The sequence below is a fragment of the Olea europaea genome, unplaced genomic scaffold, assembly GCF_002742605.1.
Source record: "Olea europaea var. sylvestris unplaced genomic scaffold, O_europaea_v1 scaffold1287, whole genome shotgun sequence".
Lineage (NCBI taxonomy): Eukaryota > Viridiplantae > Streptophyta > Magnoliopsida > Lamiales > Oleaceae > Olea > Olea europaea.
In genome coordinates this window covers 119,301-139,685 of record NW_019230327.1, presented here as the reverse complement: position 1 = coordinate 139,685, position 20,385 = coordinate 119,301, and the positions used below count along the sequence as shown (strand labels likewise).

At 34.7% G+C, this 20,385-nt stretch overlaps 1 protein-coding gene and 1 long non-coding RNA gene across 3 annotated transcripts; one reads left to right on the top strand and one right to left on the bottom strand.

Moving 5' to 3' along the window:
• Positions 1-3,302: 3,302 nt before the first annotated feature.
• LOC111374766 lies at positions 3,303-5,744 on the bottom strand. The gene is made up of 2 exons (XM_022997501.1): positions 4,796-5,744; positions 3,303-4,438 (listed from the first exon to the last, which is right to left on the bottom strand). Exons 1-2 carry the CDS (start codon positions 5,428-5,430, stop codon positions 3,700-3,702), a joined length of 1,374 nt encoding a protein of 457 aa, XP_022853269.1. The 5' UTR covers positions 5,431-5,744; the 3' UTR covers positions 3,303-3,699.
• A 10,659-nt stretch (positions 5,745-16,403) lies between these two features.
• LOC111374765 lies at positions 16,404-19,204 on the top strand. Of its 2 annotated transcripts, XR_002699191.1 has the most exons (3): positions 16,404-16,599; positions 18,502-18,713; positions 18,789-19,204. It is a non-coding gene; the product is annotated as an uncharacterized LOC111374765 (long non-coding RNA). The 2 variants fall into 2 exon arrangements; XR_002699190.1 differs by lacking the exon at positions 16,404-16,599 and having other exon boundaries at positions 17,686-18,713.
• Positions 19,205-20,385: the final 1,181 nt, after the last annotated feature.

The following is a 20,385-nucleotide window of genomic DNA, read 5'->3' as shown; positions in this document are numbered from 1 at the left end:
TAATTGCAAAATACAAATTTAACAAACAATATTATGAATATAACAATACTAAACTTTTCCTTCATTCTTGATTTTTGTGCATTTTAGTTACTTGATTCATGCTCAATAATTCAAAATGTTCAATTTTAACTCATATTCAATTTTTATTCTTCCCCATAACTCTTACTAGCATAGGTCAGTATTCAAAATTGATTCCTATATAGTAAATAAGAAATGTAAGTAGAGAATACAACAATACTACCTAATCTAGAATGGTTTTAACTAAAATTTAAATAAAAAAATGTACCTCTTCGTTAACTTGCTCCTCACTAAATCTTGTCATCCCTAATAAAAGAATGATTTTTTTAAGCAGGTAATCGGTTCGATTTCGGTTCGACGACATAAATACCATATCCGCATCGCCATGAACCAGTTCATTAAAATCAAATACCATATCCGCCCCATTGCACCATCGGTTCGATTTTTTCGTCTCATTCAGTTCGATTAACCGCAATTTTCGATTTTAACGATTCAAATTGCCATCCATAATTGAGAAGAACATCGTAGTCATACTGAATGGTCCAAATAGATATTAAAAATATTTAAATATGTGTCAAACATACGCTTTAAAAGAGGTGTCTAACTCATATTTTCTTTAAAATTTTCAATTATTCAATTAATTTTCATTATTTTTGCATGATAAATTTTTCAATATAATTTACGCCATTTTATTAGAAAATTTTACGGGACATATAATGTCAAAAATTTTAGGATTGTTATGGATTAAATATAATTTAAGTTATTTTCGAATTACTTTTGCATTAAATTTAAATTTCATTTATTTTCTAGAAAAAATGTAAATTTTATTTCAATTCTCTTACTTCCTACATTCAATTTGTTTTACTTGCCGTCGGCTCTACATCTGTCAATGAAATAGTAAAGAAACCTATACAATTAGCAAAATTCATATAATAATATAGATAATGATAATTATTTTCGATAATATTTAATTATTTTTAAAAAAATTACATTTTAAATTTTGACCACAACACAAAAAGTATGAGTCCGCCCTGTTTCTTATAGCCATAGATACACGGGTAACGGTTTGTTTTTTATTTTATCAGAACTCTAGCCAAATCTCTTGCTTGTCTCTTCCATACCCAAATCAATTTTGCAAGGAAATTTGGTTGTGCAAGAAAATAAATTCAAAGGAGAAAACCTACAAAACTAAACAAAGAATAAAAGAGCTATCACTTATCAGTAGAACAAAAACGTCGGAAGATGGGCCGACTAGGTCACTCACGAGGATGAATGAGAGCACAACTTGTGGATTAGGGTTGCACATCTAATGTCTTTCTTTGGAAGCATTCTTCTCCTTTAACTACAGATACACGGGTAAATGTTTGTTTTTCAATATTATCGTAATTCTGGTCAAATCTCTGCTTGCTTGTATCTCTCATACCAATTCTCCCATATACATTTTGTACCGATAGTTAACTTGATTGTTGAAGTGTCAATGATCATCAATCCTTTTCTCCCTCGACCTTATGATCTCGGCACTAAAAAAAAGGTTAAACCCTAACCTTAAAAGTCCCCCACCACCCCTGCCCTGGAGTATCGTGAGGGAGGTAAATCGCAGGTTATGCTATCCTAGTGGTGCATGAATCATACAGATTAAAAGGGGCTGGTTGAGAGACCTATTGATGCAGGGTTCTATTGATTTTTGAGGTCGACACGCTTCAAAATAAATAATGGTGAAATTTTTTTACAAAATAAGGAAAACAAACAGAATTTATAATTCATATAAATAACATTTCAAAACATATCATTAAGCAAAAAGGTAAAAGTCATTAAAAAATAATAATAATAACTTTTTTCTAGCTAGAGCCAGAATTGATAATTAAAATAAAAAAAGAAACAAACTAACATGATTTTTATAGTTTTTGAAACAAAATCAGCCTATATTTTGCACTCAATTTTTCGAAAACTAATTTTTTTTTAAAATGCATTTTCAACCATACTTCTCCCATAAAATACTATTAGACGTAAGTTGAAAAGTTTTTCTTATTATATAACCATATATTTTCAAAAAATTACTATTCCGAAACTCATTATTGTCCAAATTTTCATTAAAATGAAATCCAAACAAGGGCTTGATGGCTCTAGGTTCATTGTAAAACACTGTCTAGATTTTACTGTCACGGGCGACGACTGTATTGACAGGTCTCGACCTCGTGTGAGCATATCTCCGAATTTTCGCGTCGAATCTCGCTAAACTACGTTCAAAAGGCACATAGATTAAGCAGAATTAAATACAATTATTTAATTAACTAATCCAGCTCCAAGCACTATAAGTCTATAAAGCTATGTACATCTAATGCACTCTTACCGCATGGCCCATTCCAAAAGCATTACAGCTATCATCCGCATTTAGCTCATTAGACAAATCGAATTATTAAACCACAACGTGCAACTCAAACCCCAATTACCCACTTTCTGCCTGTCAACCATTAATATGAATTTTTGAGATAATAATTTTTTAGAAAATATGTAATTAATATTAACATATTCCTTCTCTAAGTCAATAGTTGTTTCACGTGTCAACGAAAAGATAAAAATAAAAATAAATTATTATTTTGTCTATTAGTGCGTAACACCCTCTTTAACAGCACCAAGTTACGAACCGGGATTTGGCGTCGAAAAGTAAAATTAAAATAACAATTGGAATTGAATTTTGTTGTCAACCAATAGCCGATATATGAAATTGAAAGAAGTTCTTGACGGGGTGATGCCCTAACTTTTCTTTTCCGTTTGTCCTCATTTTGTGGAAATAAAAATTGGCGAAATAATATTTTTTGAAAACTTGAGTGGTTGAAAAAGAATAATTTTTTTCGATTTACGTATAATATTATTTTATAAAAGATTGTGTGGTTAAAAATAAGAGAGAAAAATACAATGAAATAGAATGAAAAATAATGAAGACCAAATGAGGCACATCTTAAAGCATTTACATGACTCTATTTTCGTAGATAATATTTTATACTTTAGAGAGCTCTTATCTTTACTTATTTTTTTAAAACTCATTTTCAATTACACTTTTTTTCATAAACTAAGACCCTATTTGAGTCGTGTTCTTTCAAAAAAATACATTTTCAAACAGTTATTTGACATTAATTCATCCACACATTCTAGTAAAATAATATTATACGCAAATTCAAAAATTTTCCTCATTTTTTTACCACATATTCTCTATCATTCTACTATTCTAAAATACATTCTTTTAAAATAATATGACTCAAACACACTAATTTTACACATAAATCCAAAATTTTCTTTAGCTTTTACATTAGAATACAACATAAACAGGTTATATTATGAAATGATAGTTCCATAATTACACCCTTGCAAAATTAGTCAAGATAGAGTCTCAACCAAAAAAAGAGGGTAAAAGTAAAAAAAAAACCACACCTAATTAAAAAACAAAGCATGCCCTGTTACCACCAATTTCACCTCTCTCTCTCTCTCTCTCTCTCTCTCTCTCTCTCTCTCTCTATGTACACAGACACAGTCCCCCAATTCTGAGTTAGTAAACGCCTAAAACTAGCTACCCGCAAAGCACAAAAAATGTACCGGCCATAGAAATCCAAAATCCATAGTCACCCACAAATTTTTTACCCCTCAAAACACAAGAAAAATCGAATCTGTCAAAGTAAAAATCCATTAGGTGAGTAAATCCTGAGGAGGGCATAATTCTTTCCGGAGCTTGTGGGAGAAAAGCCTGCAAGCATCCATGCTGAGGTCAATGGCAGCAGATAATGCCACGAAAGCAGCTGCATCCTCCGTGCAGTTTACATGCTGCACGCTAATCTCCACTGTCGGTTTATTACTGCATTTTCCACCAGCCCCTTCGCCTTCGACACTGGAAGACATCACGAATCCTCTGTACATACAGTAGGGCCAGAGTCCGTACCCATAATCTCCGCTGCCCTGAGGACTGCATACCGGATATGTGGCGCTGCTTGGTGTCGACCTCCCATTGAAATTATTGGCGTTACGGTTATTCAAGTCGATTACAAATTTTCCACCTTTGCTGCATCTGAGGGTGGACTCCGCCAAGACAATCCCAGCACCGGCTGGGGCAGAGTCGGGGATCAATTCAAACCTATAGCCGAGTCTATCTGTTGAGCCACGTTCACGCCATGCTTCCAGCCTGCCCCAGGGTTTCCCAGTACCATCCAGGTGACGAAGAATGAGCCATGAACCAGGATTAGACCGCCTCACTCTGTCTGAACCAGGAGAGGCAACGAATGGGGTAGCCATGGATGCAGTTGCAACTGGTGAACCCGAGAGGTCGTGGACTGTGATGGACCATCCTTTTCTTACCTTTCCAGGCCTCTCTCTCTCACTCCCAAATGAACTTAACCAACCTCTTGAACCACTTTGATCAGATGATAATGATCTGTAAATCAACAATTTTCTTAATTAACAATAAATACAGCTAACCTAACCTTAATAATCAATGAAAAGTAGATTTAGTAATAAAGTATAAGATTTTGCTTTAACTTGAAGTGAGGTTGAAACAGAAGCCTTCAATAACCATTTGTAGAAACCAGTTTCTAATTATTAAGATAAGAAGCTACTTTTTTCAGCTTTCTGTTTTCATTCCACAGGGTAAAGCATCACCGATTTATTCTAAAGCTAATTAGAGCCGTTTCGAGTAAATTCCAGCAAGAAAAATTATCAAATTTTTGGCTGGCGAATTGGATTAACAAAATTTGAACAAATAATACAAGAAAATTCAGAGAAAAATATGTACCGGCATCTTTGATTGCGCTCGCCAGTGGAACTTAAACTGAATTTGCAGGTAAAAACTGGCTGACGAATACTTCCTTGAATTTGAAAAACTTGCGGGCTGCATTCGGGTTTCCTATCGAACTGGAACACGAACCTCGGATCTGGCTCCGACTTCACGTTCAAATGAAACTGAGCACTTGAAGAACCTCTCTCTTTTCCAACATTAATCCACCCGTTGTGGAAGAGTACGGTCCGAGCCTCCGTTTCAGCAAGATCTAATGGCACGGAGATTTTTCCCAGAAGTCGACCAGAGTTCACACCACAAGTTGTGCCCCGTCGGCTTGTGTAGATCGAGATTTTGAGTTCATGCTTCTTGGTGGTAGCAAAAAGCAACGACTTCCCGGTGAGCCTGTCAAGATCAGACTTGCTAAGGTGGAAACTGGCGGCGAGTATTTGTTGGTTTCCGTCAGGGAACTGGTTGTTCTCTGGCGGAATGTACGGCACTACCGCCGTTTGTAACGAGAAACTCTTGAACTTAATTTTGCAAAAACACGGAGAGGACGAAGGATGCACCACTGACCTCGCCGGCTTGGACGCCCCCGGAATCTTCAACGCCAAATTCCCTACAGTTAACCGTACAAAAGGACACGGATCCATTACCTTTTTCCCCCAAAATGAAATATATAAACAGAATCCCCAAAAACCCAGTTGGGAAAACAATATATTTGACTTAACAGGAACAGACTTTCTTTTAGAGGATTTGCTTGGTTTAATTAAGGAAGGCGTAGGGTGTTGATACAGCAGTTAAAATGTGCTGGGGGGTAAAGAAGAAGAAATGGAAGACGAAGAAGAAGAGCCCATAGGGATGCGTGCGAACAAGATGCGCAGTACCTCCTCTCCCCCTACCACTCCTCCTTGGCTCCACTCAACGACACTCTCACTACAAATTTTTTGAATGCTGAGGAAAAAATAAAAACTCATCTTATTATCTGGATTCTGGTGAATGGGACCCCTATCTTTTTAGGTTTTGTTCAATGAAAAATTTCTCTTGAAAAATTGAACCATTGGTCATCAACTTATTAATTTTGTAGTAACTTGGTCTTGAATCTATTTCTCTTGATGATATTGTTTCCAACTTTTCAATTTTGAAAATTATTAATTCATGATTAATTTAATTGACAATAAAGTTCCATTAGCTCATTAGTAGTCTAATATCATAATATGTTGATTTGTTTTTTCAATTTAATTAGCCATTAAGTGTCATTAACTCATCAGTCTAATGTCATTCAATTGTCACCTAAATTTATATTTAAAATAATATCATTGATGACCTTAATATTAAAAATTGGAAAATACTACTTGTATGTAGCTCCCGTTTGTTTTTCATTCTTCTCTCATTAAAATGAAAAATATGATCGTTATCCATCACATCAAATCATCAAATTTGAATTTTTATTTCTTGTATGGGACCCGTAACAATTATATTTTTCATTCTAATTCTTGAAAAAATGGAAACAAACGGGCATATAAAGTGGTATTCATTCGGGTGTTCATTCCCCGCACATAAAGGACCACAAAAGCTGTCACATAATAAGTTGAAGAGCAAATTGAAATATAAATCTATAAATTGGGGCCACAATTTCCTCTTTAAAATTTTGATTGTGTGAATAGGGTAGACTGGGCGCTCCAATCCATTGCCGAAATCAAGTATTTGTGGGTTGGAATACAGCTGGATACAGCCTACAATTGATTCCGTGCCCAGTTTCACAAATTTTCAAAGTCACGTGGGGCCATCATTTTTTATTTGACCAAATTACCCTTATGCTTCCCTCATAATTACCCTACTGTTTCTGAAGATACAACTAGGAGGATAGCCCTGAGCCATCTATTCGGCCACGTGGCGTATCTAGACACTTGTTTGACAACCTGAAACTAATTTTAGTTGGTGTTTGATAGGAATTTTGAGAATTGATTTTTTGATCGTTAAAGATAAAAGTGGGTCCTATTATTTTAGAAGAATTAAAGAATGAGGTTGAAATAACGAAATAACGGTCAAAAAATTATTTTAATTGGTTTAAAATCTCCACCAAACACCCCCTTAGCCCTTGTTTGATTCCCATTTTGGGGAAAATAGTGTATTTTGAATAATAAATTGATGGACAATGTGTTGTTAAAATTAAAGAAAAAATTTTAAGTTTACGTGTAATATTATTTTATTGAAAAATATGTAGTTGAAAATAAATTTTTAGAAAAATGAGATTCAAAGAAGGGCTTTAATGAATATTCTAGATTTTTCTTTTATCTTGGTATGGGTGGGTAAATTTATTTATTATTATTATTATTTTTTTGTGCAAGTAATGTTCGTAATGACTAATATTATAGCTTCTGATAGGTTAAAGAGACGTATTTTATGGTTCATGTAGTCTTAGAAAAATGTTTAATGATTTTAATGTGCATTTGTGTAGTGTAATACTCCTAAGATTTCTAAGAAATTTATGTTGAACTCAGTTTTTGATTGGTGATGTAGTTAATAGAGTTAGGACCCGTTTGGTATAACTTTTACTTTTCTTTTGCTTCTTATAGAAGAATTTTTAGAGGGAGCTATTTTAATTTTTGTTTGAAAACTAATATTTAAAAGTATTTTCTATTCCGAAAGTGTTTTTAGACGAAACAACATTAAACCAGCTTCTTCTAAAAACTCTTCTAACTACTAAAAGCTCTTTAACAAAATTAGCCAAACGGGTCTAAAAGCAACTTTTGAACCTTAAAAACTCTTTTAAACTTTTCAAAAGTCATGCCAAACGAGCTCTTAACCTCTACTTATGGCCATACATAATGCTCTTGCACTTTTAATCTAACCATTAGAAGCACACTGCCTTCTTATATTGTCGGAAAACGATTGAAAACACTACAACAATCAAATCAATCACCTTATGCTTTGGTTGTTGGATGAATGGAACAGTACCATGTGTGCTGAAGGCATTGGTTTGTGTTCCGAAAAAAAACAAGAATTAACAATACTTGTATTGAGAGTGTAAAATTATAGTACATTAAAATAGTACTAAGTGTGAACTTTTATGATAAAAGAAATGAATTGGTTATCGTTGGATGAAAGACAAGTATATCATCTAAACGTTTGAAATGTCTTCTCCTAAATGTCATTTCTACAGTACTAGGTTCAAAGGGCATTTAATGATTCTAAAAATTAGCCACCATATAGTTTAGGTCTGAGATTTGAAAGGTGAATCAATAAGTTGTCTAAGAGAGGGTTAAATCCACCAATGACCCCTAAACTTGATTATGTTTTACCATGGCGATTCAACTTCATATAATATTTTAGTCAAGCCTCTTGGTAAATGAAACGTCATTAATTTAACGAAAAATCTTACGTGGACTAACGGTTGGCTGATGTGTTAATTTAAATATCTAGTTATATACAAATAAGTATGATGAGGACATTATTTTTGTTTATTTCTAGTTGGACTTTATTTATGTTTGAGGAAATTAGGCCCTATACCCTCATTTTTTTATTTTTTTGATTAATACCCTTTCATTAACTAAACATCTTAAAGGGCAGTAATAATTACGTCCAAAAACCACAACTTAGTCAACAAGCCCAAACCTAACCCACCATTTAGGTTAATTTATTAAAGCCAGGTGTGTAGCTATCGAATAGGAGCGACCATGAGCCGATTTGAAGTTACGGGTAGGTTTCGAGGAACTCTCCACCGAAGAACCTGATAGCTCGCCGGAGTGACTGTTGTAGTTGGAATCGGATTTTCTTGAAATATTCGAACTGGGATCAGCGACAGTCCGACCTGAGACGGATCCGGAGGAACTTGAACTGCTACTGGTGGCAGTGAATCCACCCGTGCGAGTTAACAAGGTCGAAATTGGCGGACCCAGATTGAGTTCTCGGAAGTTAACATTGATGCCATTATCTTCGCTGTAGCTCATTGTATTCCTCAACTGATTCGTCAGGCTTTCTACTGTTAACTCTGACGTCGGCACAAAGCACGACATTTTTACTCACACTCACCAACTCCACTCAGTTTCTCACAGGAGCTTAGCAATGTGCGTGAAGTTAAGGAACACATCTAAAATGGTGAAATGAAGCAACTAAGAAAGACATGAAGACGAGAGTGAGAGAGGAAAAGAGAGAGATGAGGATCTCGTGAATTTAAAGGAAGATAGACAATCTCAATTTCAATTTCAATTAAGATGTTTCAAAAGATTTTAGACAAGGCGATGGTTGGGGACAATATGGGGTTGTTGTTGAGAGATATTCAAAAGGTAGATATCCAACGGGGGACGGTTAGTGTCTAAGCCTAGGACTATCTCTCCACACACAAAGTTTGTACGTGTTGAAGGAGGAAGAGGGTGGAAAGCATTGTTACTTTTTCTAATGTTGTCAAAAAAGTGTTTTGTCTCTTTTGTTTCGGTCCGTGGAACATATTTTAATTTGCCTCACTTTTTTTAATCTGTCACCTTTTTTAAACTTCTGTCACTTTTTTTTTTATTTTTTATCATTTTTTTTTTTGTTTCGGTCCGTGGAACATATTTTAATTTGCCTCACTTTTTTTAATCTGTCACCTTTTTTAAACTTCTGTCACTTTTTTTTTTTTATTTTTTATCATTTTTTTATTATTATTTGTCACTTTTTTTCATTCACTTTCTTGATTTCTATCATATTTTTAATAGCAAATATCACTTTTTTTTTTTTTTTTTTATTTTTTATCATTTTTTTATTATTATTTGTCACTTTTTTTCATTCACTTTCTTGATTTCTATCATATTTTTAATAGCAAATATCACTTTTTTTTTTTTTAATAAAAGTGACATTGTATGTCATATTAAACAATGCCACTTTTTATTAAAAAAAGTGACAATTAAGGGGTTGTTTGAGCCCATTTTCTTCAAAAAAGTATTTTCAAATAGTGTTATGATGGAAAATGTGTGGTTAAAAAATAAGAAAAGGTTTTGAATTTATGTATAATATTATTTTATTGAATAATATATGGTTGAAATAAAGTTAAATCACTGTTGACGAATAAATTTTTTGATTGAAAAATGGGGCTCAAACAAGGGCTAACTTTTGAAAGTGACATAAGGCCACATTGTATCACTTTTTTTAATAAAAGTGACATTTGTGTCACTTATTTAAAAAATTGTCACTTTTTTTTAAAGTGATATTTTTATAAAAAGTGATATTGAATCCTCGACACACTAATTATGTTAAGAAAATAATTACTGGTATTGCACAAATGGATGATATTATTTTAGTGTTTGTTAGTTTATTTTTTTGAATTTGTATCACTTTTTTTTTCAATTTTGTTACTTTTGGAGTGTTTCACTTTTTTAAATTTATGTCATATTTTTTTGAATTGTGTCGGAAAAGTGACAATTTTTATAAAAAAAAGTGACATTGTGTCACTTTTTAATTTTACATAGTATTTTTTACTTTCAAAAAATGTTTCATATGATTTTTCAAAACATTCCAAATTTTAAGGGTATTTTTGTAAGTTGCCCTTTATGTTTTAGATTCTATTTATGTAATTGGGCTTGTATTGGCCCAAGCCCGTTCTAGGTAGGTTTTGTCCTTACTATTTAAACCTAATTTCTCATGTAATTTCATTGCTTTTGGATGAATATAAATTATTGAGATTGATTGTGACATCTCATTCCTCTCCTTTCCCACTGATTTTCTACTTTTTCTCCGATTTTCCCCATTCTCTCTTGTTCTCCCTCCCTTTCTTGTTATTCTCTTCTCTATCCTACATAAAATTTGGTATCAGAGCCAAACCTTGGATAATTTCTTTCTTATAATCCAAAATTTCTTCCTATTTTCTTTCCAAAATTTATTGGAACATCACAAGTGAAAAGATTTAGTGTAAGAGCAGGACTTTTCATTCTTTCAATTTTCTTTCTTTGTGAAAAAAAAAGAGAGTTACTGTTCATGGGGTATTGTTCACACCCAGAAAAAAGTCAGTTTTTAGTATTTTGGTCAGTTTCTATAAAATAAAAAATAAAAAAAATTAAATTTCGTTCCAAATCTGCTTCAATTTCAATTCCCTTGTGCTGTTCATCCTAGCCGTTTTCATCACAAATTGGCACCATATGACACCAACAACCCTAGTCCACCTTCTCAATTCCTACAAAGCCCAATCCCATGCTCGACCCATATATCCAAACAACTACACACATTCAAATCCAAACACAAACAGCCCAACAACTGCCAAACCCATTCACATTACTAAGCCCTAGCCAATCCACTTACTTCTAGACCAATTCCAACATCCCAAAACAATCCAACCCATTATTTGAATCAAAACAACTCAGCCCATATCTATTTTACCCAACCCAATCCTTTCATCTTCTTCAAGCCCATTTTCCTACAATCCATCATCTCGTCTTCAGCCCTGTCGTCAGCGCCATCCCCACTAAAATCGGCAAACTCCTCAATCGCACCCAACACCATATCTATATCCACGATCACCACCACCTGCGTCATCTGTTTTCATCTCCCATCATCACCGGTACCATCACCCATCCCAGTTGCCGCTCCATCACTACCTGTCGCGTCCCTTGTACCCAAAGCCCCTACCAATCTCAAGCCTTCAACCACCATAATAAGCACAGTCAACGACATCACACAGCCATCGTTCGGCGCTCATTGCCCAACTCAGAAATCTTCCAATCCCAAAGCCACTTCATCTGCTCTTATCATCGCCTCCATCATCTCCACCTCGTCGATTCCTCTACAATTAATTACCACCGACGCCACCTACTCTAAAGCAAGTAAACCATAGTCCACCCTCGATTATCACTATCACGCCATCACCAATCACTGCAACATATTCCACTGTCACTCGCATCATACCTCCATCGACCCTTAACAACTACTCTAGCTGGGCAATCTCTTCACTAGCACCACACTTGCACTTTGGTTTTTGCATCAGTCACTCCATATCATTTTGTCTCTGTTTTCGTCCACCTACTATTTCCACCAGGTGATTTGGAGTTTTAAGTTTGGGGTAAACAAGTGGTTTCTCTGCACATTGGTTTGTTATAGCATCAGGTTCAAGCTCCCGTGGGCACTGCCACTGTAACTAAATAACAGGGAGTCATTATTTTTCGTTTATTGTTGGTCTATCCTACTGTTCATTTTTAAAGTTGCATCATTTAATTCTTTGTGTTGTTGTTACCTTTATAATTTTAGCCTTAAACCCCACTTGATCAGACTATTGAACGAATTGACTTCTCATTGTTCCTCACTTATCAACATAATTGGAGAATTTGACTAGAGTTTGACCCTTGCTTTGCTATTTTACATGTATCAACAATATTAGCTTGCAACATTTGAATTTGCTTAATCCCCATAAAAAAAAAGAAGAAAAAAAAAGGAGATTTAAAAAAAATGCTCAAATTGTTATTTTCCATTGCTTGCACTTATTGTTCATTGATCTCAATATTGCACGTCATTTAGCTGCTAATACAGTGCATACATGGTGGTGGACTAGTCGTCTTGTCACTTCTAGTTTTAGTACCTAAACATGGACCCTTCACAATTTGATAAACTCACTCGACAAATAGCAACTATCCAAGCCCAGATGACTGCTACTCTTGAATAGAGTAAGGCCCACTCTCCTAGTCTGAGCAACTTCAAGCAAATCCCTCATTCAATCGATGTTAATAACTCTGAAGTGTCTCACAATAGAGGATATTTTTGTTGACAGGGTGACCAAAAATATTTTCAACACGACTCTAGGGATAGGGATCAAGTTCGTGAGTGAGAACGAGGTCATGGTTGTCATGGTACTCATTCTCTTACTCATCATAAGGAGCATTTCTTTAGAGACATTAAATTAGATACTCCTACATTCGATGGTTGCTTAGACCATGAAATTTTTATCCAATGGAACACCCTTAGACAAGGGAATCGGCAAGTGGCTGAGTACATTTCTCAATTTGTGAAATTTCAATTGATATGTCATGTCGTTGAGGATGAGGCCCTGACTTTGAATAGGTTTATACAAGGTCTAAGAGATGAATTTAGGCGTGAGCTTCCCTTTCGAGGTGTCAATACTTTTGATCACGCTTACTCTTTAGCTCGAGATTACGAGTTAGTTATTAGTGCTCCATATGAAAAGCGTAGTCACCATCGTTCACTCATCTCATTAGCGCCACCTCGACATAAGTCTATCATAGAACCTTCTCTGTCTAGCGTTCCTCTCATTTGGAAAAATAAATGTAAAGGTCGTGATAGTCCAAGGCCCCCTTCTCCATATAGAAAGTGTATTGACAATCATTTTTCTATCTCATTGGCTCCACTTCCTCTTGTTAAATCCCTTCTAGGACCTCCCCCGTCTAATGTTCCTCAAATCTTGGAAAATAAGGGTAAATTTTTTGAAATTCCAAGGATTTCTTCTCACTAGCTATGCATCGGTTGTAAGAACTTTGGCCACATCTCTTTCAAATGTCTTAATCGAGCCTTAGTCATAGAAGAACGAATGAATGTAATAGAAGAGTCATTAGAAGATCTAGTATATGAATCTAAACTTAAAAATTTTGATGATGATAGTGAGGACACCTCCTTAGGTGGCATCCAGACTCTTCCTGAGGCTCGAGGTACTATATCCTATGATTTCACTAGTCACTTGTGGAGAACCCAGTCGCCTATAGTTAGCACTAAATCAAAATTTTCCACTGCAGACCAACCTCAGACTGATGGTCAAAATAAAGTCGTTAACCAAAGTCCTAACAATTTATTTAAGTCTCTAGTCCAGAAAAATCTTGGGAATTGAGATTTGATCTCCCCAACTGTTTAAATTGCATTTAAACAATTTTGTGAATCAATCTCTAGGTCTAAATCCATTTGAAATTGTTCATAGTTATAAGTCTAAGCGGCCGTTAGATCTTATTCCCATGTCTTCGCATGCTAGTGTGTCGTTGTCAGCTGAAACATTTGTATATTATCTTCATGACTTGCATACTGAGATCAATAAACAACTTGACGCAAGTAATGCATCAAGTAAATTTCGAGCTGATTTGCATAAGCGAAATTTTGAATTTCATATTGGGGATTTTGTTATATTGCAAGCCTATAGTGTTGGCCCTTGTGAAATTTTAAAATATGTTGGTTCAAATATATGTGTCATTGATCTTTTATCACATTTTGGCCACCATTCTATTTTAACTGTTAAGGACTTCGTTGCTTACAAAGGCTATTTTAACCCCTCTGATGATCATTTTCTACCTCCACATGGGAATTCCTACACTGAATCTTTTGATATGTCTACTTCAATACCATCTGTCACAATATATAAAGATAAAATTAATGTTATTTTAGATGAATGTAGTGTGTTGACCAATTATGGCAAGATTTAGTACTTCCTTATTTGTTGGGTAGATCGATGTGATTTTTATGTTCCTCATTAGCACAGTCATGTGAAAGTCTTGAAGATGAGGTGCATGCGTATTGGTTATTTGGAGTCTAGTATCAGTACTTGGTTAGAAGGAAAGACAGCCTCCTTGGCCAGATCATATTCTTGGGAATAAGCTACAATTTTCAGTACTATCAATCATAGAATTTTGGTACTTGGTTCGTCAGAAAGATCATCCCCCATGGCTTGACTTGAAGCATTTGGAGTATCACATTGACTGCAGCCTATAGTGATCTATCAACTTGACAGGGTCAAGTTTTTCTCCCACCCCGAAAGAGTTGATGAGGACATTATTTTTGTTTATTTCTAGTTGGACTTTATTTATGTTTTGGATTCTATTTATGTAATTGGACTTGTATTGGCCCAAGCCCGCTCTAGGTAGGGTTTCGTCTTTACTATTTAAACCTAATTTCTCATGTAATTTTATTAGTTTTGAATGAACATAAATTATTGATATTGGTTGTGACATCTCCTTTCTCTCATTTATCCCTGAATTTCTGCTTCTCCGATTTCTTCCCCCCTTCTCTCTAGTTCTCCCTTCCTTTCTTGCTATTCTCTTCTCTATCCTGCATCAAATTAAATAAGAGTAATTTCTTTTGGCCCAAACAGCTCTTAATCACTTCTCTTCATTTTTTTCTCAAATCCCTCTCTCCACATCATTCTCTCTCTCCACTCCACAAACAGTTCTTTATGTTATTCCCTGCTACAATGATATTTATTCCTTCTCTTCTCACAATTCTCTAAATTTCTTCAATCTATACTATTGAAGGCTAAAGACAGATGTAGAACAACTAGCCAAATGGAAAATACTACCAGCAAACTACTCAAAATTACGATACCAACATAGATTACACTTTGACGACAAATTTCAGCAAGAAAAGAGCCATCAACCACCATTCCAAGTACTACAAAATAAACTATAAAACGACAATGTTTATTGTATAATCAATACAAAATGACTAGGTACAAAAAATTGTATCCAATATCGCATAATTGTTGGATTTATCCTAATTGGAAGTTTTGTTGGTTGAGTGTTGCCATCAAAATACATTGGAGAAGGCTGAATATTAGTCGATGACGACGTATATAATAGCTCATAAACAACATCATTTTCATTATGATACTCAAAGTTAGCTCTTCCCTCGAATGCTCCTATTAACTCATTGGCCTGCTCATAAGCTACCATTGCTTTAACCATGTATTCTTCTTCCGCTGCAGTCCATTGCCCCTGTAATAAACAAGTACAAGATGTAAAGTAAATTTACAATGTCATATGATAAATAAAATGATTCAGAATTCAAGGCATACCAATTCTTCAGAATTTCACTTGCAGCCCCTACCCTATGAAATCTTCTATTATGTCCAGTTTGTCCACACACACCACACTTCATTTTCACACACACATTTCTTACCATCTTACCAGTGTTTATAAGCTACTTCATATGAACCTAAAAACAAAGATTAAAAATGATATTAAACAAGATTTCCTAAAATTATAAAGATTTCACCATACCTGAAAGGAGACATAATCAGAACAATAAACACACTACAAGAAAAATGGCCTTTTAAAACATTTAAATGGCAACACTCACCAATTGTATGTTGCTAAAAGAGGTTTATTGCAACATTCAGCAAATACATGTTGCCATTGGTTGAGAAAATTAAGATTTAGCAACGTGCAAAGACTGTTGTTGTTTTTTTTGGCAACGTGCATTGACCGTTGCTATAGATGTTTTAGCAATGTTTAAAGAACATTGCCGTTAATTACTTTTGGCAATGTGCATTACCCGTTGCAAAAACCTGTTAACGACAACGTTCATTGAACGTTGCCGTTAATCAGTTTTAGCAACATTCATTGAACATTGCCGTTAACAAGTTTTTGCAATGGGCAATGCATGTTGCTATATATGTTTTAGCAACCCTCATTGAACGTTGTTGTTGGTTTGTTTTAGCAACGTTCATTGAACGTTGCCGTTAAGTATCTTTGGCAACGTTGCCATTAATTTCTTCGTAGTAAATTGACTAAATTCAGCGTTAAATATAAAATCATACAAAACCAAAACATCCCGACCCTGTTAGTTTGGTATAAACTCAAACGAGCCCTAATTTCTTCCCCTCTCACTCTCTCGCCACCGTTCTCTCTCTCCCCACCACTGCTCACTCTCCCCGCCAGTGTTCTCACTCACTCCCAATTTCTTCCCATATGCCCAGCAGCAACTAGATAGAGTCTGGGAACTTCCAGGGTAGAATTTTAATGTGAGTTTTGCACATTATGCAGGCCATGTTACAGTTAATAGGGAATCCGGGAAAGCACTATTTTATTGGTTCTTTGAGGCCGACGAGGACCCTTCTTCCAAGCCTATTGTTCTTTGGCTCAATGGAGGTCAATTTAGTCTGATCCTTCCTCTTTTAAATCAATTTTGTTCAAAACTTTAATTTTTTATTTTGTTAATGTTAATTCATTACTATTAGCCTCTAGGAATGTGCAATTCATTTTTTCCCCTTCCTTTGACTTTGTTTTAGAGTACTTAAAATTTGTTATGATATTGGGAGATACGTACATAGAATCATGTGATTTTGCTCATGAAATTGTGATATTATTTCTAAGCTAAAAGAGCATCCTGATGATCCTTCTGGGCCAATATTATTAGTTGAAATTTCTAAAACGTTTTATCATTAGCTATGAAATTATTTCAAGAAATATAGTGCTATTTATTTCTTCCCTGTTCTCAATTATAAACTTCAACAACTTATATAAACTCCATCTTGTATTTGTACTCCTTTTCACTTTTTAGTTAGTTATCAAATTTGATACTGCGGAGTTCTCTCCATTTATGTTATTTCCATTGTAATTTATTTTGGCGAGATGTAATTTGTAGCCAACGTGGAAACTTGTTTCTGACTCTTTAGCTATGTTCAAGGCCTGGATGTTCATCTATTGCATATGGATTAACTGAGGAAATTGGACCTTTCCATGTTGAGAAAGATAACTTAATTGATAAAGGCAAGTTGTATCCAAGACTGACTTTCGAAAGGTAGCGACATTAATCACGACATTTTTAAATGTTGGATATTTCAAGTAAGAATGGTGAAAAATATTCAACTTAAAAATATATTTTTATTTAGGCATTTTTATTTAGACTTCATTTGCTTGTTGTCAAATCTGTTTTCACTTTGTCCTTTTTAGACCATTCTCTAATTCACAAAGTGAGTGAGGAGGATAACAAACTTGGCATTGGGAAGCAATTCCCGGGATTGAATCCGAAAGCACTGAACAATCTGGACCTGTATTCAGGGAGTTGGGATTTTGCTCATAAATTAAGGACCTCGAAAAAATATCCATGGCTTATGTTGTATCTAAGAGCCGATGCAACCAAGGGATTAAAAGTTGAAGACCAACTTGCTCCCTTTCACCCTGCATTAAAATTTACTAAAAATACGATTTTAATCCTCACTTGTATCTCCTGCATTAAAGAGAAAGCAAATTTGAGTTTCTAGAGAATTGTTTGTTGTTCATTTGTAGGTTACAAGATGAAATAAAGAACAATGTGGGTCCTTGACATGTGATATTTTAAGTGTAGCTCTAAAACTTAAATTTGTCCACTGTGTTGATAGTAACTATTAGGTAACTTGGGATGCTCACATAATTTCGATTAATTATTTTATTGATACTGTTTTTTGTTCTCTGGTTTTAATTTTCCCTTGTCTCTATACTATGCTAATTTTCCCAAGCTTTTGCTTGTCTTGCTAAAGTCAAAAGGGACTGTAATTTGCATAACAAATAGCATCAGTAAGTCTTCCTGAATAAATTGGACTAATTTTTTGTATTGCCGAAGGAAAATTGGTTTATTTCAAAGCTATTAAAGATTTGATTTTTTTTGTTTGAGCCTTTGATCTTGAGTTCTTGTTTATCATTTTTATTATCTTTGACTGAAACATGAAGAAAAGAGATATTGGCTCTTTATTCCCTTAATTGTTATCATGACTTGTGTGGTAAAGGTGGATTGAATAGTAGTGGAGAATAATCTAGTTGTGGACCAAACATGCCCGGAAAGTTAGTTTCTTTTTTTGTGGTGGCTGTTTGATGCATATAGTGAATGCTTGGGAACCAAACATTTTCTATAGTGGATGAAGCAATATGAAAAAAGCTTTACTGCAATGGACGTTTCTATAAATGTTTAAGAAGAACATTAGGATTTGTGAGGATTGTTAGAGCCTTACCACTATAACCTTTCCCATATAATCCTTGAACCTTTCTCTGAAACTCTTCATATAGTCTGAATAGGCCTGAATTGGTGTTTCTCCTCTGAGAACAAGCAACGAGTCGTAGCCCAATTATATATATTCTGTGTTGCGGCGACCTAATCTATCTGTGTAGACAAGGTAGGGATTTTTGCTGATCTCTTCAAGCACCCATGGGGGCAGAGGAATGCTACAAATGGAAAAACCAATATTGATGATCATCACTATCACTACTGGATTACTATTATCAGAAAGGTACCGAAGTTTTAATTGTTCTTTCCCAACCATTTTTACTATTTTAAGAATATATAACAATATGGAGAATTGCAGCATTGGTCCTCAACTAATGGCCCAAGTATCAAGTTGGATCCCAACATTTGAAAGGGAGCAAGTTGGTCTTCAACCTTTAATCCATTTCGAGGTCGATCTTACATGTGAGTTTTCTGAATCATCGAAACTAAATTCCCATACTCGATCTGAGTTTTGTGAGGACAAACTTCTCTGTGGCGATCATGAAGGTTGAATTTACCCATTGCATTCAAAAGATAGGAGCAAGTCAAGAAGAAAGTAACGAGAAGGACTTTTTAGAGCTAGCCAACCCAACGGTTTGAAGACAACAAGTTGTAAATTATCTTCTTTTATACAATATTTTTATGTTGTTTAAGAGTGTAAGATGATGTTTATTTGATGGACAATATGTAAATCAAAATTTTTCTTCGATTTATTACAATGATGTGTTTTGACTATTTGGTATGGATTAATAAAATTATATCAATTGAAGGCCCAAATTTTTTTTTTCATTTTGTGGTTGATTTGGTAAATTGTTATACAAATAGGAAAAAAATAAAATTGTAAACGACCTATGGTAACATTCATTGAACGTTGCCAAAAGTCAGATTTGCAACGTTCATTGAACGTTGTCAAAAGCCTCATTTGCAACGTACATTAAACGTTGCCGAAAGGGTGTTTTGGCAACGTTCATTGCACGTTGCCAAAACCCAGTTTTCGCAATGTGCATTGAACGTTGCCGAAAGATGTTTCGGCAACGTTCAATGCACGTTGCCAAAACCAAGTTTCTGTAGCGTGCAATGAACGTTGCTAAAACTCTTCACTCTACGGCAACGTTGAAACCCTCAACAGACGCCTGAACATTGTGATAGGTCTACGGCAAAGTTTTTTGCCCGTTGCAAAAAGTTATTTTTGGTGTAGTGACAATAAACATAAAGACTCGATAAAATCACCAATCATATAGTGGTCCCCCATTGTCGGTCATTCTTTGACCTAAGAAGAAAGAGGATAAGAAAACTCTTGTTGGTGGATTCCTCTCCTCCTTTACTTTGCGAATCGATGTTGGAGAGAAGGATTTTGTGATAGGGTTTAAAGTAGAGAGAAAATAACATGGAGAGAGAGATTTGGGAAAAACGGGGAGAAGTGATTAAGAGCTGTTTGGGGCAAAAGAAATTACCCTTATTTACATATTTGGATATATTAAATTGACACGTCAACCAACCGTTAGTCAACGTAAGATTTTTCATTAAATTAATGACAGTTCATTGACTGAGTGGCTTGACTAAAATATTAAATGAAGTTCAACGGCCATGGTGAAACAAAATCAAGTTTAGTGGCTATGATGATACTAAATATAAATTACAGTGGCCATTTGTGAATTTAACCATCTAAGTGACGTGTGCTGTCAAGAGATTAAATCAATCAATCACAAAAGATCTCGTATGAAAGATATCTTGGAAGCAGGGCGGACCCACATGGATCAAGTGATCTACAAAATTTTTTGATTTTCTGAAATACTTGATCAAATCCTAACTTTCTAGATTTAATACATTTTACTTAATACTTTTGATTGTTGTTTGTTATATTTGCTTTACAATTGAAAGGGGTTCATAAATGATATTTGTTAACGTGTGCTATT